Raw genomic sequence first — 22,718 nt, forward strand, 5'->3', positions numbered from 1 at the left:
ATTTATGTGCAAACATTTTAGATACTTTTGATGATCAGTTTTTACAGAGGGAAATATAAAATATGGTTCTGAATGGCATTTTAAGATTTTTCATTACCATATAAATTGTTTTTTTCTGTTCCTTGAAGAAAACCGATTTTAAATCAAAGTGAAATTATAATTGCTTTATTTCAAAATCTCAACTCCATGCTTTTTTTTCCACATGGGACTAACACTTACTCTGTGAATACCAACATTTTCAATTGAGGAATCTGAAATAAAATTTAAACTTCGGGGTGTGTGTGTGTGTTGGAAATTAAAGCTACATTTATATACTTCTATTGCTGTAAACATGCAGGTTACTCAGTCTTTTCTTCAGGATTTGAATTTATTTACATGATCATGAGAACTAAGCTCATTTAAATGCTGGCACAGTCAGTCCCAAACCTTAAACCAGAAATTAAATTTGAAGAGATTTAAGAAGAAAAGGACAAACAGGAGGAGTTACACTACCAACTCCGACTTGTCTTGGAAGTTGGGTCCTATGTTTAGTTTACACCTCTGAAAAACCTCTTTACCTTAACGCTACAGTAGAAACATACCATCATGCTGGCTTATAAATATTACAAGTTCTTTAATTTAGCCACAGTAATGGAAAATATATTGTACTGATGACTCTTTCTACACTACCAGCCCTTCCAAGTTTGAAGTTGATATTGTAAAGTACATACAAATAAATCATGCTGGTGGTATCAACCAACTCAGTAGCACTGGTATGTGTTTGCTTTGTCTATGCTGCTGTCAGTTCAAACTGTGTATCATAATCACGCGGGACCCAAACAAGTCTTAAACAAAGACCTAAAACACTTAGCTGCTTAAGTATATGGGATCACAATCTTATATTTTACCATTTATATTTCACTAAAGAACAGAGTAATTGATTAACGCAAGAGATGCCAAAGGAATAAACCTCTCAAATACATATCATGAGTATATGCTCCACTTTATCATGTGCTAGTATATATATCTATTACTACAACTGGAGTAATTCTGGCTTCCCTGTCTTCAGGAACTGAGAGCTACAGTTTGAGGGTATTAATACGTATGTATCTATATTAGTCTCCATTTTTTAACTAGCTGAGAAAAGTTAGACAAGAGTAAATGCACTCTGTTTTTCTTTTAGTTATACTGTTCATGTTCCAAAAAGGCACAATACTGTTTTGGTCAATGAATTAATCAAAAAGGAATATTTAAAGATAATTTCACTGCAACAAAACTTCCTCATTCTGAATATGTGGTTAGAAGAGGCAGCCAAATTTTAGTTTGAGTATTCAAAGACAAAAGCTAATTTCAGAAGAGGTTTTTGGAATTAGGAGAAGACAGCTGTGAAGCTGGCACATACTCTAGGAATAAAGTTGGTGCACAAGCTACACAATTGCTAAAATACTTTCTACAGAGAAAGTTAAAAGAAAAAAGCAAAATGATGACTTCTAAATGCAATACTGAAGAACAGCTCTTCTAAATCTGTTAAATACCCTAAAATTGTAATTTCCATCCTGTGCAATTAAGATTGAATTTCTCTCTCTAATATTTATTCTTACCCTACTGGAGGGGGATATTTGGAATTAGAAAAAAAATTAATTGTATACTTGGCTAGAATACAAAGCCTTACAATTCTGAAGTGGAACAAATACGTGAAAATACATTTTCTATTTACTTCTGCACAACACAACTACATTTTACTTCTGCACAACTACAACTACAAGGTGCCATACAGTTACTACGGATGGCCAGAGCCCAAACAAAAAACCCAGCTTGATTTTAAACGTAGGTCAATAAAATGTCACGAATTTATGTGTATTTTAGAAAAGGTATCATTTCCACATAACATCATGATTACGCTGACATGGCAAGACAGCAAATATGAGAATTAGCCCAAAAATGCATTCCAGTCTTTTTACACAGCAAAACAAAATATTCAATTAATTATTGCTTCAATATAGTAAAATGACATTTTCTTTAGGGAAACACATTCTTGGGGGATTTCTTCTGGCAGGATATATTTCACATGAAACCACTGTCGACCCTCCAACCTTACGTAGAACACCACTATTACTGTGTTTAGTATTTCAGTACTAAACGTCAGTATTTGGGCCCTTGACCCAAAATAATTAATCAATAATAATAATAATAATAATAATATAGCTTTTCCGTCAACAAGATTACTAGATCATAAAAAAGATTTCTTCCAATTGCAACATATCTCAAAGTATTATATTATGGTGGAATAGCTGTGCTTTAAATTATAATGTCTAATTAAAAGCTAGCAGTTATTTTAATGCAAATCCATTAGGTTAATTTTATCAGCTCTTGTTCATAGGTTAGAGTAGATTATCATTCCTAATGAAGATCTCCGAACAAAAAAACAGTAGAGCTATCATAATGTGTACTATTTATATAGCAACCTGTCAATGTTTTCTTAATATGGAATACAATTATCACTTGAAATACACATTATCACTTTCCAGCTAAAGCATACTGCATAGTTTTGAAGCAAATGAAGAAGAACAAGGAACTACTACATTAAAAGAAAGATAATAACCTTGCAAAGAAGAAAGTGGGGCAAAGCTACGGAGGGTGAAAAAAAGCCCAATTAATCTAGCATACGCTACTAATATTATCCCAAAATTTACAGCTGATAGGTCTAGCGATCAGGGTTAACCTCCCTTGCCTCAGAATATACGGTAGCTGTCACTGAACGGATTTAAAGTCTTTTAGACATAAAAATCTTCAGCAAAAAAAACCCATGCTAGATCAATACAGCTAAGAGCTACCATACAAACATCAGGCTACTTTTCTCTTGCTAGGAAACCAGCATATGGTCTCTTGCTTGCAACTCCAGATTGTAAACACAGTTAAAATGTCACATCAAGTAGCACTGCTTAAATTCTTTCCTAACTGTTTAAAGAAATCCAGCTGAATTAGAGAAAGCAAACCCAATTGCTAAAGGGCAACATTATACGCTAGACGAGGCAGGTCAAGCTTATGCTGCTGAATCCTCCACATCTGCTGATAGGTATGCGAAGAAGCTGCCAAGTGTTTTCTGCCAGGCTGCCGCACTGACCCTGCTGCTCTCCTTTAAACGAGACCTGATTGACTGCTATGTTGACAGGAAGCACTAAGCTGAAATTGCTTTTTCTTTGTTGTATGCCAAGAGAGACTGATTTTTCTTGTCACCTACTGCGCTGAAGGAGAGCAGAAACGAAATCACAAACAATTGCACATGACAGGGGAGCAGCGCTCCTCCTTGCTTCGGTCACGTGCTGGAAGAATCACCTGGAGCCTGGATGCCTCGGGAGCAGCTCTGCAACACCCGAGATGCTGTGACAATGACAGCAGAAATCAAACCGCTCCCTTGCTAAAATCCTGGTCGGCAGAGAGTCACCTCCCTTGCTCCGTATAGAGACAAAAGTCAAGAGCCACAGTTTTCCTACAGGGCTTCATAAACGAGCCACGCTTTCTTCAGCACAAATTCAGTGATAACATCTCCCAGGGACTAAAGGTGAAAAACGTCAATCTGACATTAATTTCACTCTTTGGATCGCTGCAACCTCAGACCCACAATTGGCTGGATTTAAGACCTGAACTCCAGCAAGAGCATATCTGAAAGTTTAAACTGGGTTTGCTGCCCTCCTCCATATGAACTGAGAGTAGAGATGGTCCTTCACAAAAGGCAGGGAAGTGAATACTGGCAAGTACTGTGCTAGGAAAAATTGATTCACAGTTTTGAATAAACACTGTAGCTTATAAAAATATGGTTGCTGCAGAAACTGAATGAAAAGACTGTCCTTCTGCCAATGACCTTTCCCATTCTCTAGGCAAGACTAACTTCCTTTTCACTGGAAATAAGTTTGCAAGTAGTTCTGCTATTGCTATTTTGATCACGAGTCATTAAAATATGCATAGAAATAAAACTGCCTGACAAATTGATTCTACAATAGCACAAGTGTCTTTAAAGTATAACATTACATTTATACTTTTCAATTATTTATGGTTGATGGCAATCACTCCATTGATTTGGGGGAGAAAGGGCTCAGTACCAGCCCACAGTTAGATGCTAGTTTATGGTTTTAGAACAGTTGCTCTTTGTTGATTTCACATATGAAAAGCAACTCCTCTCAAACCGGACAAACCCACTCTCTGTGTTCTTTAAGGCTAATGACATAGTACTAGTTACAGCTTCATAAAGCATACATAAAACTGGCTGTGAAGTGTCTATGAAGAGCATCCTTGGATACATTTTATGAACTGCACTTGGGAAAAGTAGCCTGAGCAGAGCTCACGTCCATGAGAACAAAGCTCTGACACTTAACCCCATCTGGAAAGGCTTTCAAGGTGTCTCTATAGCATGGACCGCTTCTTAATATGTACGTTGCCTATAAGGCACCTCTGCCCTTTTCATTTGCACTGACAGCGACAAACTTTTCTGTTTGCAACAGCAAGACAACAGCAGATGCTCACGACTGAAGCTCCTATGTCGGATCTGCTGGCCCTATCAGGAGGATGGGGGCCCTGAAGGAAGCTTTCGCTGAAGTGCAGCAAGGGAAGTAGAAGCAAGGGCCAACAAGGCTCTAAGTTATTTGGGCACTTCTACATTTAGAAATAAGTAAGCATTTTGCACAGCGCAGCTCTGTCAGACACCAGTTACACACACTCAGGGACAGTCTCCGGCACCCTCCATGCCCCAGGAGAGCCGGAGGTCAGAAAGGCCAAAGGGCTGTGGCAGAACTGCACTGAAAACTTCTATCAGTAACATATTACCCTCACCTCATTTGCAGCAACACATATTTTACCATAGTCACCCAAGGTGGGAAATTTTAGACTTGGGGAAAACAGGACAATAGCGTTTCATTGTCAGCTAGCAAGTGTATACATTTCTAAAGGATTTTTAAAAGCTGTCTTCAATAGTTTGCCTCATCTCTTTCATATTTTACATTCATATTATTACACACTGTTTTCCTGAAGGCTAAACATCTTAACCTCTTTGAAAAGTCAACCTCAGTGAAGAAACACGCTCTACCTAATTTGTCCTCATTTCCACTCATCCAAAATCCCATTAAAGTCAAGTGTTCTTTTTTTTTTTTCCCTCTCTCAATATTCATTTACCAGCGAGAACAGGGCGTTTTATCCCCAGGTGGTGAAAGCTCACATATGGAAATATATTTAATTGGTTTAAAGATTTAAACATAATCTCCTCCCACCCCCTCCTCACTGAAATGGCTCTCCCGTAACTGAGCAAAACACTCAACGCCGTTATATAAGACAGAAACACACAAGACTGCGTTGCCAGCCTTAGAAAGAAACATTTGCAAGTGATTTTAGCAAAGCATGAGCACTTTTGATTAGCAAGCTTATCTGCACGTAGACCGAACAGAAAAACGTAAATGAAGTAACTCTGCTTTTTCCACAGCATCCCCTGGGCACCCTTCTGTCCCTGGCGTGTGTGATGAATCGTAGCCGGCAGCCCTCTGCTCCGTACCTGCTCTGCCAAACATCGACACCACAGTTCAAGAGAAAAGGATGCTGCCACATGCAAAATGGAGGATTCTGCTGGCACTTCAGTCCCAAGCATCCCCAGAGGCAGGGGGTGGGAAAGCAAGGGGAGAGGAAAGGAGCCAGGACAGATGTTTTCTGCCTTGTTCCACTATCACCCCAACTGCTGCCATTTTTCCTCTGCCTCCTGCACGTCCCAACTCCTTTCTTTTCAACTGTAGCCTTTAATCTCATTTTCTGCCATCATCTCCAGCACTTATTGATAAAGATGTAAGCACTGTAGAAAAATCGGCATCTATCTTACTGAGATTTACACCATATGGAATTGTACTTATTAAAATAGAAATAGAATGATAATTCATTCAAATATGTACCATAGGAGAAATGTGGCATTTAAAAATATTATGTTGCCATGTTGTCCATGGACTAGGGTAAAATTCAAAGTTTAAAATGCAGTTATGGTAATAACTACAAAACAGCATGAAAAACAGATTTTAGAAATGAAGAGTTCCTTCTCACTCCATGTTTTCTTTTTTGGGCAGTTAATTCCCATTTCCCCCCCCCCCCCCCCAAACTCTTTAGATAGGTTCACTTTTCTGCATAGTTTTTTCTAAATTCACCGGATTTTACTGAATTACTAGTTCATGGAAAAATACTGGAAACAGGTATCTAATAGAAATCACACAAAATGACTAATCACTGCTGTTAATATAAGAGACCAAACCAGGTAGTGCTACCTCCTGCTTTGAAGTGACACTCCCTATCCTTCTGGAACACATGCACACAATAACCCCCACACATACTTTTCCTGTGTTATTTGCTACATATGGCAGTCAAATTTTATTTAATGTTACTTTAAAATAAAACCAACCTTTCTGCTTCCATCCACATCATACATTATGACCACACTTCACAGACAGACACCTCCAAAGAATATTTGCAATGGGAAAGGGGAGGGGATTCAATGTGCAAATTACAGAAGCCAAAGCATAACAATGCTGCAACTTAGGATATTTTGCTGTTTGGAACATTTTTTGTTGTAAAGGGCAAACATGCAAAGCAGCAGGATCAGTTTTCCAGCCCTAAGCTAAACGCCCAAGAATTTACCTCTGACGACCTCTTCCACAGACTCTGTAGTTGTGGTGGTAGTGGTTGCAATACTGGTAGTTCTTTCAGTTGCCTCCTCATACTCTTCCTCTGTCTCTTCTTCAATTTCATCACCATCATCATCATCGTCATCAGCATCTTCATCTTCCACAACAGTTAGCTCCTCGTCTTCCTCTGGTTGTTCTTCTACTACCTTATCATCGCTAAATGAAGAAAATTATAATGATGTGTCAGCACAAAATGATTTCAAGAAAACAAGAGAGAACATTTTATTCAGAAACACTATAAGGACAAGAAGTTATTTGTTTCTCCATCTCCCTCCCTCCCTCCCCTTTAAATAAAAAAGAAAGAATCGGGGAGGCTGGAACGTCCCAACGAGTAAGTAATCAAAAATGCTAAAACCCCCAAAAAAGTCCACATTAGAAATGCAGTGAGAAAACTAGCAAGATGCCAGACTGGAGCTCCTCCTTTTACACAGGAATAGAAGAAGAATCCCCATCAGCAATACCGTATTTTGACAGCTGAGTAACACTCCAAACATGCTTGCTCCACACTGCCATCAACAAATCAATTTTTATTTTGAAAGAAGCTCGAATTAGCTCAAAATGCACTCAGTTCATATGGACATGGAAACAAGAGAGTTCCTTGGGACTTTCTCACCCAGGAGACACCTTACTCAGATGCTTGCTGTGGACTAACTTGCATACCGTTCACAGAGGACTACCAAGTGTTGAACTGACCTGGAATTGTCTACACTGACTGCTGAGTTTTTTGTTCTGTCGTTAAAGTAGTAGTGTGAACAGAACAGTCACTTCTACAGGAATTGTGCACAGAGCTGCCTGTTTTCACAAAGGACAGGACAGAGACAGTTGACACGTGATGCTGCAACTCCTGTTTAGCTGACTATTGATAGTTTTTGTCTTTGAAGTTTTAGCTCCTTCTGGCACCTGAAAGCAGTCAGTGACCATGACATTGCCTTTCAGGATCTAACACCCAGAGAAGGAGAGGACCCAGTTTTGGTCTTCTGTGTGACAGCGGCACTGGTGGAGAGGTGAAAGCCACACGGTTTTGCTGATGAGGCTGCCGTCTCGGCCAACGCGTGCAGCCGTTCAGCACGGCAAGCTCAGCCCAGATGCTCTGCACTACCAACACCGCTGTACAGCCGACCCGTAAGGCCTCCATAAAACACCCGTGGTACCGATGTGTATTAGGATGGCAACACAAGCACCCCTATGCTCACAAAAAAACGCCTAAGCTATTGGGCTAAACATTGTTATCCATCATAGTGCTTTAAATTCATATAGCCGCCTAAAATCCTCAGGATTTAATCAGTCTTGGACAACAGGAAGGAATACTGCAATTGACTATCAAATGCATTTGGTGGCTTAATATGTCAAGAATTTTCTGGGATCACTCTTAATTCTGAATGATACACAGGCAATAGGCCAAAAAATGTACGCTCAGCTACTGCTACTGTTGCTTTTGAAAAGCTTCCTAACTCAGTGGCCAGCTGTGGCAAGTTCTCAGGTTTGTTAATCTGATCTTCTACTTGAAATTCACTGCTAATGAGTAAATGATCTTAAATATTCAAACATGCAGTGACTTTTTGTCACCTTCATACACAAGTGGTTTTGCATCTTTTTCATGGCATCTCATATGCTTGAACAGCCTTTTATGTGAAGTTAGCAACTTCTCTCCCTCACCTCATTTCAGAGACCAAGTTTGTAATAGTTCATTTTATAATAAGTTGCCTACTACAATTTTGAAAGTGAACTCAGAGCAAAAAGGACAGTACGATCTTTCTTAATAAGGTATTACAAAGAAGTTAAAAAATTTATTGATAAAAATCTTGTATGCCACAAACCTGACTCTACTAGGAGAAAGTTAAGTCTCTATACAAACAAGAATGAATCTCCTGTTCCTTTCTCCCCAAAATATTTGGCCTCCAGAAACACAAAGGAGACTAAAAGTAATAATGAAGCTTTCAAGCCCAGGTAGATTATACAAATGGATGTGGTAACAGCTAAGTTGCAGAGGAGTCTGAATAAGGGATGACCTGTTTCCATTTACATGGGAGAAAGACTGAAAACGAGGCACAAAACCACTGGGTTCTTCTCTTGATTTCAAAGAACTGGCTTAGAAATTTCACCATCTCCACTGTGTGGTTTTCCCCTGCCGTTCTAATTTCAGCATGTCCAAAATTTTCTACTTTGTTTTTAGTGACTCCTTTCTGAACAATAGATTTCTTCTCTTTTTATTTTTCTTACCAACTACTTCACGTTTCTATGAGCATGAAATAAATGCTATATGTACACCATCACCTTTCAACTGCAAGATTGAGGCGGATTTATAAGTCCAGTATCTGTTTCTGATCCCCAGGTTAAGGTGCTTCTAGTCTTGCCTGGCTACAGACGTTTAAACTAGGCATGCTGAGTATAAGACGTGCAGGTTTTGATCAAGATCATCAGACACCATATGCCTTTCAACATTAAAGAAGGCTGCTCTCTGTCTTTCTCTCACCTAAGCTACAAACACAGCATGCTTTTAAAAAAGTGCAATTATTTTTCCTCTTCCTTTCACATGAACGATCACTCTCAGATACTGGCAAGCTCATAAAGTTAAAAAAGGATGACAACAACAACAACCTAATGAAACAAACAAAGGAAAGTCAATTGGTCACATGGAAAGCCACTTCAAAAATAATTTGTATGTGTGCATCCAATATCCATCTGTTTTTAGCTACACAAAAGCAGTCAACTCAGTTATGTCAGTCCACAGCATTTTGCTGGGAAATTCTCAGCATCAAGGCCAAGTTGTTTTGTTTTGTTTTTTTTTTTCTTTCTTTTTTAGGGGGTGCGATGGTGAAGGGGGCAGGATGAAAGATGACAATTCTCTGCATGTATTGGTTGACTATGCCCACGATTACAGTGGGCCCTCGTTTCCTCTCCAGTAACTTACCAGAAGTAAATGCTTAAGGGTAGCCCTCACCTGCATCCCCCTTATGAAATGCTGCTTGCTGAAGAACTAGACATCTGAGAAGGTAAAAGCCGGAAGCGATGAAAGACTACAACAGTTTACAGGATCAGGCTCCTGAAAATATTCTAAAAAGCTTGCACAAAAATGTACTGGAATATTCCTTCTACAATTTTGATTACTCCTAGAAAAATCGGATTTCTGCTAGCAACATATTCTGCAAGACTCAATCACAAGGGTAGTATTTCACAGGATTATATTTTATTGCAAGTTTCAAGAAAAAGGAACAATGAAAATAGAAGTGGTTTTGCCTCAGATTTAGATACCTAAAGGGAAGCGAGAACCTCGCTATATACTTATAGAATTAAGATGCTTGAAATTGAGCTTTAGAACGTCATTTCCCTATTTAACAGGTTTTAAAAACTCTCATTGTACAAAAGTGTGAAGCTACCCTCAGGTTCTAAAGAACCACTCCAGACTTCCTCTAAAAGTAATTATCTTCCCAGCTGTCTACTTTATTTTATTTTTATTTATACAAAGATGAGTTAGTCTCTCCCGCTATAAGTACTGTCTTCCAAAGAGGAGGGGATGGGGAGATGAAGAGCTTTATGTTCTCTTAACAAGTTTTTTCTTGAATGAAGCCAAATACCAGAAACTAACTGGACTAGCATTATCCTGGTGGTTTAATCATGCTCAGCTATACTGCACAGTATCACAGACCTAACGGCACGAATACACAACAGGCAGGGATGTATCCTAGCAAGGCCTAACAGTAACAACAGCAACAGCTTCACATTAGTTATCAAGGCTACCCATTAGGTCACTCACTCCTAAGAGTCAGTCACAGTAACCACGCTCAGCAGTGCGAACAGAGGATGACCACACCTTCTCAGAGGCCATGGTTACGAAAAGATGTGAGAAAAGCAATGTACTGCATGCAGCCCCTTAGCAGCACTCCTCAGGAGCCAGGGGGAAGGAGGAGATCCCCCAGTATTTGGCAGTAATCAGGGGACTTCGAGTCTCATGCTTGAAGACACACATTTAACAAACAGTGCTGTATCTTGATGTGCTTCTGTTGCAAACTAAGACAGTGGGTGGACTTCACATATTCTTAGTATTAGAAAAGGTACTACGTCTTGTAAGGAACATAAAAAAAAATGCTTGGTTTTGTCTCCTTGGATTTAACCACTGTCGTCATCCTGGCTCTTCTTCAAAGAGCATGCATGCGAGAGGGACGACAGAGAACAACAGAGAAGGGAATGAACTTGTACTTCAACATTTGGAATAAAGCATCAACTTTTCAAACAGAGACAAAACCCTCTCTCTTGCACAGTGCGTAGAACTGTTTCTCCCCGTCATGCTAAATGCTCTGGTACCATTCACATTTCTCAATTAGCACCACCACGGTGCTGTTTCCCAGACAGCACGTCTAACTTTTGCACACCCTTCATCACAGTAATCAGTTTACACCCACCATTTTCAAACAAAGGTCTACTACCAAATGAATGTGGATACCGATATTTTTCTCAGAAGTCTTGGAGTTTTATTTAATAATAATACCAGGTGTGCTTAGCTCCTGATATTATTATTACATTTTACCTTCTTCGGTAAACAAGTATGACAGTCGTCTTTCTCCTGGAACCACGATACCTTGATAGCTTTTTCTGTATATTCCCTTGATACCGTCCCAGCCAGGGTTTTATTAGCACCACAGACTGCAGTGTCTCATTTACAATAAATTGTTGACATTTCACCTTAGCTTAGTGGCGCCGGTGACAGGATTTTTCAAAGGTTGCTCAAAAAAATTACTTGATACACCGGTAAGATCACAGATTTGTAAAGCCATCATCTGAATTGAACAGTTCAGCAGTAAACAACGGAGGTAAATTGTTAGGCTTGAATGCAGCCATGAAAATACTTGCAACCCCCCCCCCCCCCCCCCCCCCAACATTAGTATACCTCAATCTCCTGTCAGTGGAGACTTTTGGCAAGGAGGGCCGACACTTTCCTTTCATGATGGACACAGATGTCATCATGGCTTTGAAACTTCCACTTCAACCTCTACACGTATGGGATATTAAAATCCATCCCCCCTATCATGGAAATGATGCTTCCCTTGAGTATCCAAGTAGCACACTGGGTCATTAATACAAATCAGCCACACCCCTGTATGTGGTGAAATGGGGTATTTGAAGTTTGGTGGTTTCAGCTCTATTTCTGATGCCGCAGACACGCTGGGGTTCCAGGCAGCCTTAAGAGATAATTGGTTCCACTGACTCCAACAGAAACATACGGACCACTCCAGTGGACATATTTCTGGTTTTAAAACAGGTACCACTGTACAGCTCCCGCTAGTACGCACCTAAGCACATCATTACAAGCAATGTTTACACCATGGATCTGTAATGTATATCTAATAACTTCCTTTTCTCAATCCATCACTGCAGTAAGAGCTGGCACCAATGTATTATTTATTCACTCAGAAGCGTGCATCGTCCTGTTACTTCGTGAAGATAAAATTGAAGGAAAGGTAAAGGAAAGTGAAGGAAAGCGAACTATGCTACCTCTTGCTGTTCAAGAAATAAGAAAACGTTAGTAAATGAAAGTTTCCTTTCCGTATTCCAATAACCTGCAACAGGGACAGAGGCAGAACACAGATGACAAGAACGATGAGTTTTCTTTCTAACGGTGTTTCAGAACTCATGGGGCTGCAGCATAAGCTATGTTTTAAGAGGTTTCTGTCTGCAACCATAAACTTCAGACAAAAATGTGGCAAAGCTTTCAATTTAGATTAACAAATAACTATGACGAATTACTGGTTTTGGGAAGTGGCTCACGTTTGTCTGCAATAAACGCTCATCCATTTGGATGTATTTAAACTATGATTTTGCCAAGTAACTTGAACAAAAAAAATACTCCATCAGTGGGTGAAAAAGAATGAAAAGGTGTTCAAGACAGATTTTTTAATATCTGGAACGATAATAATTCACTACACTTTGCAACTATATTTGATTGCAAATAGATTCCATCTGGACTGTGGTTTTTACCAGCCACCAAGGCTGAGCAAATAGCTGGGGGAAAGCTAATTCCAGGAGGGGAAGCGAATCAGCAGTAGCAACAAGCCGCCGTCTGCCTACAGAGAGCAAGGCCATAGATGTTGGCTCTAGACAACTGTGGGAATTAACATAGGAGAAGCAATTGCTGCATGTAACTTGCAGCCTGTGCTCTTTCAGCCTAACAGGCCAAGCTGATGGTAATTTATGCATCCATAACCTTTACTACTGCAAGTGCCATCATCCCAGTTTCCAGCATCTTGTGCTTCTGGTTCCCAAAAGCACAAAACCCCCCAGCCCTCTATAGCCTCTACAGCTCCCCCAAATGAACTCCAGGAAACATGTGATGGGACTGGATTGTCAGGTATTCAGCCTGGGTCTAGCTTTGCTTCCAGCAGAAGATTAACGATGAGCACAGATACATATTTATCCCCACGTACAGGAAAGCTCCAGAGGACAAAGTTCTTTAACTGTGGGAGTGGAAATGGACAGATCCAGCTGTGAACCTCTACATGCCTTAAGAATTAATGCCTTAAAAGAAAACGCAAAACAGAAACACAAAGCAAATTACAAGAATAGGACACATGCTTGGAATCCAAACAAGATGATGAGTGCATTTGAGATGGCCTAATTACCAGGCTTTTGGTTAAAAGCAAATCAGAAAGCTAACAGACAAGGAACCAAATTCTCAACAAACCTGCACATCAGAAGCCTGCGTATTTTCCACCTAATGTGTTTCCAAACCTTTCATGCTAGAAAAAGTTCTTCTGACCAAAGGATGAGATTTCTCAGGAACCTGGTTTGATCCCACCACTGCACTCCTCTGAATGGTGTCACTAATTAAACCTGTGAGTCAACATAGGAACTACTTAAAGCTAAAAAGTAAGCCAACAGTGCATGCGGGCACATGAGCACTCACCTCACTGTACCTTCTGTTATTTAAAATGTTTACACTAGCTGACTTCAAGACTAAGTTGAGTATACTAACTATGTGAAACTGAGTATCCAGGTAGTAAATTTAAACAAGAACTACCAAAGTAATTCTGCATGGGGTAGAAGAGAGGAAAGGAAGTCAAAACCAAGTGTGAAATGAAAATTTCAGCATTCATCTTGGAAGTCTAGGAGTAGGGAGTTATACCAAAAAGGTCTGTTTTCCTGAAGTATGGGGGAGGTGGGAATGGATAGCAGGGCAAGAATTAAACTGCACTGCAGTTGTGAGATCAGGCACAGAGCCAGGAAAGAAAAAGCTTATGCCAGACCTCCAGTCTATGTAACTGATCTTTTAAATGGCTTTATTGGCGTCAAAGTCCAGAAAATTACAGTGATTTACTGAATTGAAAGTCTGACCCACAAGGTACCTCAACAATAATGTTTCTGGTCTGTCTGTTAAGTGACCACAAAAGCACAAACTGCTTAAAAAGTGCCTTGGTTATTTTCATTAGGGTTGGATTATACTAGGTTAGTAAATCAGGTATCTCACAAAAAGAAGAAATAATGTGATATTCGGACACATATAAACACCTATTAAGGGACAGTTAAACTTTTAAGAACTCAGATGGGCACCTTCTATTGCACAGCAAGTCAGGATGAGCAATTCATATTGCCTAGCATTTTTCAGACATTTCATTTTGTCACTTCTAATTATTTTCCTTTTTGTTTTCCCTTTACTGAAGAGGTTGCAATTATGTTTATTTTCACATTTCCTAATAGAAAAAAAAAATTGAAATAACCTATTTCAAGAAGTGTCACATAGGCTGCTTTTGAGTTCTTAGACCTTATCAAACAACTGAATTATGTGCTTCAGACTGTCTCTCTCCTTTTACTGCTTTTTTTTTTTTTTACCTTTTATACAAAAACAATACCAAAAATGTGCCTGGTTTCATTGGTGCTTTGATAGAAAACAAGAAAAGTTGCACTAAAAATATTTTAATCTAGTTTTTAAATAGAGCATTTATAAAAACCAAACACACATTCCCTGCCCTGCTGCCTCTGACAAGAGACATTTATCTTTTTCCCCATAATTAAACAAGAAGGTATACTTTATACCGTTAGAAATTTCTTTCCACAGCTGACCTGCTTAAAAAGACAGGTCTACAAGGTAACATGTAACATTTGATCTCCTGCACTCGCAGAAGGTACCTGTTGACTAATATGCAAGAATACTTTTTCGAAACTGACCTAGTTTTCTCTCTGAAACAAAGCCTTTGCTGGTGTTACTGTTCTGACAATTTTCTTTGGATGATGAAGGATTCAGCAAGAAGTATGTCATTTTTAGAGAAGGACAGAATAATAATATACTTAACCCATATTCTTTCTCACTTTGATTATTTTCGCTAAAGAGAATCTTAAAAACTAGAAAAGTAAACATACCTGCAAACGCACAAAATTGGGCTCTGTGAGCCTGATGACACTGAATAAATATTAAATTCAAAATCCTGACCTCAAAAATGCATTAAGACTGAATGTGATGGAAGAGGGCAGAGCGAAGGTCGCCTTCGCAGCCCTATTTCAGCCAGCTTGAGAATCAGCAGAAAAGTCTGGATCTGTTACAACACGTTTGTTTCCACAAAACTTCTGCCGTGCTTGGAATGGACTATTCAGTGTCTCTTTGTCCAATCTGCTATCCTACAGCTTATCTGAGGCAGACAGTGTGAACTCCGTACCAAACCAAGTACTTGCCCTGTTTGTGGAATTAACCATCTTGGTACCCTCGCACAACAACGACACGGTAAAACTGGAAGAATAACGTTGTTTTACAACTGGGAAAGCAAACAAAAGAATACCAGAAGCATGTAATAACTCTGGATGTTCAATTTAAGACATCGAATAACATTTTCCAGAGAATGTGCCATCTTAAACATTTTAAATACAGCTGCCACCAGCAGCGGCTGCAAGAGGCCAGGGCTTCTGCAGAGCAGATTATCTCCACCGATGCAGCCAGAAGAAAAAGGGGCACCTTTTGTACCAAGCTTTTTATGGTGGCCACAGCATGCCAAGCCTAGCAGAAGACTTTCATGGCAGAAGCAAGCATAGATCCAGTTCTCCAGGTCAATGTTTTACCGTTTCAACCTTTTTCACTCAGGTCACAATTTGAGTGTTATTTTTTCCTCAGCAGTGATCAAAATAGAGATCCCATGTGAAGAAGCGGCTTGTCATCATGTAACCAAAGCCAAAACATTTGCATTCAAGATTAGAAACCTCTTCTGTCAGGAAAAAAACAACCCTATATATTTTTACTGTTTCATCCATGTATTCAAACTGTGTAGCTTTTGTTAGAAGGCAAAGGAAAAGTATTTACTACAGAAAATGGTTTACTACACTGTGCTGTTAATAGCATAGCCTCACAAGAGGTAGAATTCTTAAATTTCCATAAACCACCCCTATGCTGAGCTCTTATTTCTAGTACAGACCACAAATATCCCTGAAAGGTAAAATAGAGCAGGAACTGCTGGATAACTTTATGGAAGGATATCCAGCTATGCATCCACTGGCACACAGTCATGCTGGTGTGACAGTACAGGTTGAAAAACCCAACTGTAAATTTCTCACTTCCTATTTTTTTCATGCATTATTAAATAGTACAGCGCTTGAAATGGGGTGGTATAGATCATGCTGTCACAAGAACTTCTCAGAACATCTTGCAGACTTATCAGAAGGGTTTCTTGAGTTGATTACGACACAAATATATACAGGGAACCTTTCCCTCCCACATTTCAGTCATCACAAGCCATTACAAGTGACAAAATTTTTGCTTATAAAATTTTTGCCTATTACTTAAGGAAAACACGGCAGCCGATGGCTCTGTTTGGTGAGGTCAAAGAAATGTAACCCTTCTCTGCAAGTCAACCTTCTACTAAATGTGCAAGTTTGATGCCATTAACTTCCTGAAACAAGCTCAACATTCACTTAAGTCATATAGGTAGCCTGCACAGCTAGCAAACTGCTTTCATCAGGGGTCATGAAAGCCTGGCTATCTTCTACTCGTCACTTCCTCAATTAGATTAATTCTCTCCACCCATAGCCTCATCCATCACTTCAGCTAATGCTTTATACTCAAATGGTGATTGGATTTGCCAGCTCAGCATCGCTGTAATTACCTCTCAAAGCAACGCGCTGCTTCATCAATTCCATTCTAACTTTACTTGTCCTAAGAAGAAATCCAACACTTAACCAGTCTTCCTAGAGTCATTAATGCTGTGTTTCTATGCTTTCTGAATTTTATTTTAACAACCTCCACGTTAAAAAGAAAAAAAATTATTAAAAATGTATCACGAACTACCCAAATATTAAGTAACAGCCAACATGAGAGACAAACCCAATTAATGTAAGAATGAGACACAGAATATGCTAATAGCATATAAAATATGCAAATAGGACAAAATACCTCTAGAGTTATTCAACATAAGCAGTAACATTATGCCTACAACTTGGTGATGCTTTAGTTTAATTTATAAAGAAAAGCAATTAGGTTTTATCATTAAAATGCTTATAAAAACACAGAAGTTCTTAGATAAGCTGTGCCATTAATAATGTTTTAGAATAGGTATAAAGCGCTTTTTTCTATTTCAGTTTCTAACAGTTCTACTACAAAAATCAAGACGATATGAACTTCCAACCAGTTAGCTGAAATATTATATTGCAAAAATCAGAACACCTTCCACACTACCTCCCTAAATGAATTCAGTTCTCTAAAATACCAATTTAGTGATGGACAATTCACGTAGCGCAAAATTCACCTATTTCAATAATTGGCATTAACCTATACTGATGGCAAACTTCAGAGGAGGGGAAAAAAGCAAGAAAAACTAAGCAAGCTCATAATTCCTAGTGTTCATTTTAAGGGCACTGACTCCCTTATTAGGAACAATTTGTATTAGGCCAGCTGATGAGAATGCTGCCTCTGGCTGCACTGCTCCCTGCTCCTGTGACACGGACGACTGAGTTCCCCACCAAGAAGACCCTGAACCACAGCACTAAGCATACCACCGCTGGCACAAGGTTCAGTTTTCCTTAAACTTCAGGGGTATGAACAGCCTACAGCTCAGTCTGCACAGTACGGAAAAAGGGAAATCCTTTTATCCATTCAAATGCAAGTCATTTCCTGCTACTAAGTCAGAACCTGCAGTACAGACCCTTTGTCCAGCTTCACGTCTGGTTCAGCTTTACTAGCTCAAGTGTTTGGGGAGTAGGGGGTGGCTTTTTTTTAATGTGTTGGTTTTTTAAAGAATCATTTAGGAGATTCCCACTGGAGCATTTCTCACCAAAATTTCAGAAATTTACTTTCCAATTCAATGAAAAAGCTTACATCAATGAGAACTTGTTGTTTGTTTTAACATGAGTGACAAGATGGCTTGAAAACAGATGAATACTCAACAGAGACAAAATGTTAATTTTCTTTTTCTTCCAGTGAGCATGTTTCCAATGAAGAATTTAGCCTCGGCACCTTCCTTTTTCTTGATCAATGACACTTTTTTAGCTTTAGAATAGCAAAAACTTCAAAAGGACTCCAGGTATCCCATTTCTACGTTCTTCAGACAAATCTTTAGAGCTCGGAGATGGACTTCCAATTAAGCCTCAGATTTTTGACTCGATGCTGCAAGACAACTTTAACAGTAAGAACAATGGGAGAGGAGGAGGAGGGAAGAATGGTCAAGAAACACAATGTCAGTACATACTAGATACAAGTATGAAGAAACAGGTAGAAATTGAAGGATTTAAGAAGTAGTAAGAATCTCAGAAAGATCTGCACGCACCCCCTCCCCTTGATTTCTGCATCAACAACACTCTACATCCAGACACCGCTCAGGGCCCGACTCTTCCTCAGGCGTGCAGCACTTCCCCACCGCATGGGGACTCTGACACCCCAGGTTCCACACAGCTACAGCAGGGGTTTACTTCAGGTATCAGATGATGGCCTCACTGCAGGTGTACTTAAACGAAGGACACCCAGCTGCTGATGGCCAACACAACACATATGGTTGAAAGCCTGTCCATTAAAGCTCTCTGGGGATGCCACACAGAAACCTCTCTTTGAAATGGGAGGAGGCAATGCGTATCAACATCACCACCTTAATCCTCCTAGTTTTGCCAGTTTTTTCTCCATGTTCAAGCTGTGTTTCTTTCTTCCAGCTGTAGTTCAAATGCCAAAGAGACTGAGCAATAGATAAGCAATATCATCAGAGCAATAGATAAGGAAGATAAGAGAATTTTGGTTACTTTTTCTTAATCTCCTTGATCAGTTTATATGCAATGGCCAGAAATATGCCCGGGTCAAACAATCCCCTAAAGGCTCTTCCTTCATGCTGTATTTCCAAATACGTTTTCTGGGGGCGGATGAAGAGATGAGCAGGGGAAAAAGAAGGGTGAGAGGGACACAGGGAGATGTAATGGGGAGAAATGGGGCAAGAGGATTTCATATTTTGGATAGACCTTGTCGATGAACACCATGAGTGTAGAGAACACTAAAGAACGGCCACGCTGATTGTAGCATTTACCTGCTTTCACCTGCATTCACAATTAAAACATGAACAGCTTCCTGACTCTTGGCTGCATTAAATCTCCCATTGCTCTGGCATGCAGAGACCCAGAGGGAATTAAGCAGTAGCTAGTCAAAGGTATACTTCCAAAAGGAAAGAGAATTTCCCAAGTATAGAAATTACTAAACCCCATTAAATTTGACTTCTAAATTTTTATACTTGACTCTCGTATACTACTAAATTTACTTGCTTATGTGTCACTATTTAAACTTACGCATTTTTCATAAATATGTGCCACAAGCAGACATCCCAACTGCCTGTCTGCCTACTTGGTGTCAAGGCAGTAGGGTGACATACCATGAGGACTCGGTGTGTTGTTATATCAGGTCAGGTCACTATATGACCGTGGCCAATTTGAACACACCTTGTGACAGCCTGATTTAATAACAGCACTCTGGGGAATTTTGATTGTAACCAATTTGATGCTGAGGTTAACTTACAGACATTGCTGAAGGGAAGACACTAGGTAAAATGTGTGTTGACATATTTGTACCACTTAAGTCATAGATAAAGACATTAAAAGAGCTAGAAAGCGAACGAAATTAAACGTATGCTTCCTCCATGTCAAGTGAAGATCTCTAACAAATTACTCAGCAAAGCAATTATGTCAGGCCCCTGTGACTCCCCTTCCCCAAATGCTAGAACAAGACTGATAATTAAAAGCATAGTGTCTCACCTGGAAACAATTCAGCATTAACAGGCACATATACAACACTGCTTTCACCATTAGAAAAAACTGACAGGTTTTAAAAGCCTTTCAGGATTTCTTGGATTAGAGTTGGAGGCGGCATTTAAGAAAAAAGTCAGTTTTTCCAGATACCATTGACCAAAAAAAAAAGCTCTTTACGGAGTCAAAAAGGGTGCAGCACTTTAACTACTTTTTTGCAGTGTCTGGGAGATGAGCACTCATCCTTAAGCTCAGTCTGGTACAGGGTTGCAAAACCAGAGAAAAACATTACCACCACACTATATAGCACAGATTTATTTTAGTTTTACTTCACAGATGCTTAATTATCAGCACAAAGTGGACTGCACCCTTTTGGATTATTTATTGTAGTAAAAACCCTACCGTATTAACTATCTTAATGGCAAGTATGAACAAACCATAAAACTTCGCTTGGCAGAAGTTTATGAGAAACTGTAAACCAAACCCTTATAGAATACACTACTCCCTACAATGTGACATTTACAACACTACCCAATCATTACATCAGCCTGAACATACATTTTATACACCAAACAGACAAACTTAATTTGGCCTAACCTGCTGAGAGAAAAACAATGAGAAATTAAATCTCCTATTTTGGACCATGAAAACATATTAAGACTGTCTAGAAAAATGAGACTTGGTTGAAGTTAAGGCACTATCTCCTGCTCCTGAGCCACAGGACTTAAAGAAAAGCTTTCCACATAACCCTCAACAGTGAGACTTATTGTGCCTCAGTTTCCCTGCTGTGAAAGAAGGAAAATGACAGCAGCCTGTTTCCCCGGTGGGAAGAAAAGCCTGGGAGGTCTCATGCACAGTGATGGGAAGATGAGGAGAGGCATGTATGAGACAGATGTAGACAGAGAAAACCTGGAAGTTTCCAGCTTGGCCATCACTCCTGAAGATGTTCAACCTTGGACACCAAGGACGCCAAAGCTTCTAGCAAGTGCCCAGGTACAGGCAGGAGGGCTACAAGGCTGTGCCGAGTCTCAAGGGCAGCCAGAGCTTGCAGGTCACTTGACTGAGTTGTAGCTATGCAGGGAGAGCTCTGCACCTATATTGAAAGCCAGCACCTGCATCTGGCTGTCCCTCAGGCAATCTTCAGGGTAAATTTTAATTAAAGGTGTGGACAACAGCAAGGAGCGCCACTGCTGAAAAATGCTCATGACCTCTTAGTCAGAGTTACACGCTATTTCAGGATGAGCATGACGATGCAATTTCAAAGGCATGAGTGGATCCTGCCTTTTGGCCTCAGGAACAAAAAGGGGGTATATCACACCTGTCACTGAAGTACACCCTCCCTCCTTTCCCCAAGTACTGCCAAGAAGCCACACCACAAGGCAAGCCGCATCTTTTTATGCCCAGACCCAGGTGGCAGTCAGATGCCGGACAGGAAGAACGTCCATCTGTGACGGCACCGCAGCCCAAGCTGCCTCCACATGGTCTCCGATGGTGCAGATACAATGTGCTGCTGAGCTTTGCTTCCTCCTGTGCAGAAGAAAACACCCACGACAAAACAAAATGCAGTGCTCCAGAGACAACTGCTGGGGGTAAAAACGTAAGACAGTCTGAAAAAGGGCATTTACAAAATGAACGGCTGCAATGCGTTTTCCTCTAAATATTCAGAATCAAAAATGAAAATATTTTAAAATTTAGATTGGAATAGTTTGAGATATAAAGTTATTTCAAAATACATCACCTACATTTCTTGGATTCTGCTTTGTCACGACAGGAGTTTTGAGAAACGAGGATATAATCATGTGCCTTTCAGGTTGGCACCTCTACCTCAAATATGTTACCTTCACTTTGACTTGGATGTCTTAAAGCAGCCGCAGCCTTTCCGAAGGCCCACACACCAAGGCACACGGTAGTCACCGTGCCACCACCCACTGACGGAGGTTTGTGCCCAACATTTTCCAGTACTGTTTTACAGAGATGGGAGTGTGAAGCAGCCAGCCTGGAGGTTTCACTCCCCAGGAGAGGTACCAGGCATGGGCAGGGAGAGACAAACCCACAGCTATCAAGCAGAAGGCTCCACAGCCAGCCAGTGTTTCTCCACAGCCAGAAACACGGAATATGAAATCCTGCAGCTGGGGTCATTTACAGCAGACTGGTTTCTGCTTAGATGTGAGGAGTGGGTTATGTTCTAGCTGGACCACTTGGTGATTCTAAATACTGAATATATTGATATATGTGTGGCAAAAGCATCTAAAAGGCCCTATTTGTACAACAGACGCAAACCCAGATCTTAACAAAAATATAGAAGAAAGAGCAATTACTGAAGTACTCATGTGGTGTTGGCAACTAATTTTAGCCAGAAATTGTGACTTCTGGGTAGAAATGGGTAAAAAAAGTCAACCCAGTAACTGCTGCAAGAGGAATGCTGTGGAGTTCCTGCCACAAACCTGCAGCAGAGTAATGGAACAAAATCCTTCTCCTAAAGGACCAGCTCCCATCTTCTAATCTTTGTATCTTTGCATGAACAAAGCATTTGTAGCAGCAGCCACAAAAACGACCGGCAAAGCAAGCACAGTAATTCCCCAGAATGACTTGAGTGCCCCCCCTTGAAACGCACAGCACGTGTCTCATGATTTGGAGTGCACCCTGTGTGCGTTAAAAGCTGTCAACTGGAAGACACCAACAACTTGCGCTCAGTTGATCTGAACCAAGTAAAAACTATCACAATTCCTGAGTGAGGAAAGTACTTTGATGGATACTTTGCCCAACTAATTTGCTAATAGCATACCCCCTCTCTGCCCAGAGAGGGGCTCCACGAAGAACCCAAACCTCTGACAGAGGGCTTTGCTTCAG

The 22,718-nt window shown here is 40.1% G+C and overlaps 1 protein-coding gene across 1 annotated transcript in view; it reads right to left on the reverse strand.

Annotated features, from left to right (window-relative positions):
• The window catches only part of APP (amyloid beta (A4) precursor protein), a 185,283-nt gene that overhangs the window by 92,372 nt on the left and 70,193 nt on the right, over positions 1-22,718 (reverse strand). The window contains exon 5 of the mRNA XM_009327797.1: positions 6,640-6,842. Within this exon, the coding sequence (XP_009326072.1) occupies positions 6,640-6,842 (203 nt within the window). The remainder of the gene's footprint in view (positions 1-6,639; positions 6,843-22,718) is intronic.

The sequence above is a fragment of the Pygoscelis adeliae genome, unplaced genomic scaffold (assembly GCF_000699105.1).
Source record: "Pygoscelis adeliae isolate BGI_AS28 unplaced genomic scaffold, ASM69910v1 Scaffold14, whole genome shotgun sequence".
NCBI lineage: Eukaryota > Metazoa > Chordata > Aves > Sphenisciformes > Spheniscidae > Pygoscelis > Pygoscelis adeliae.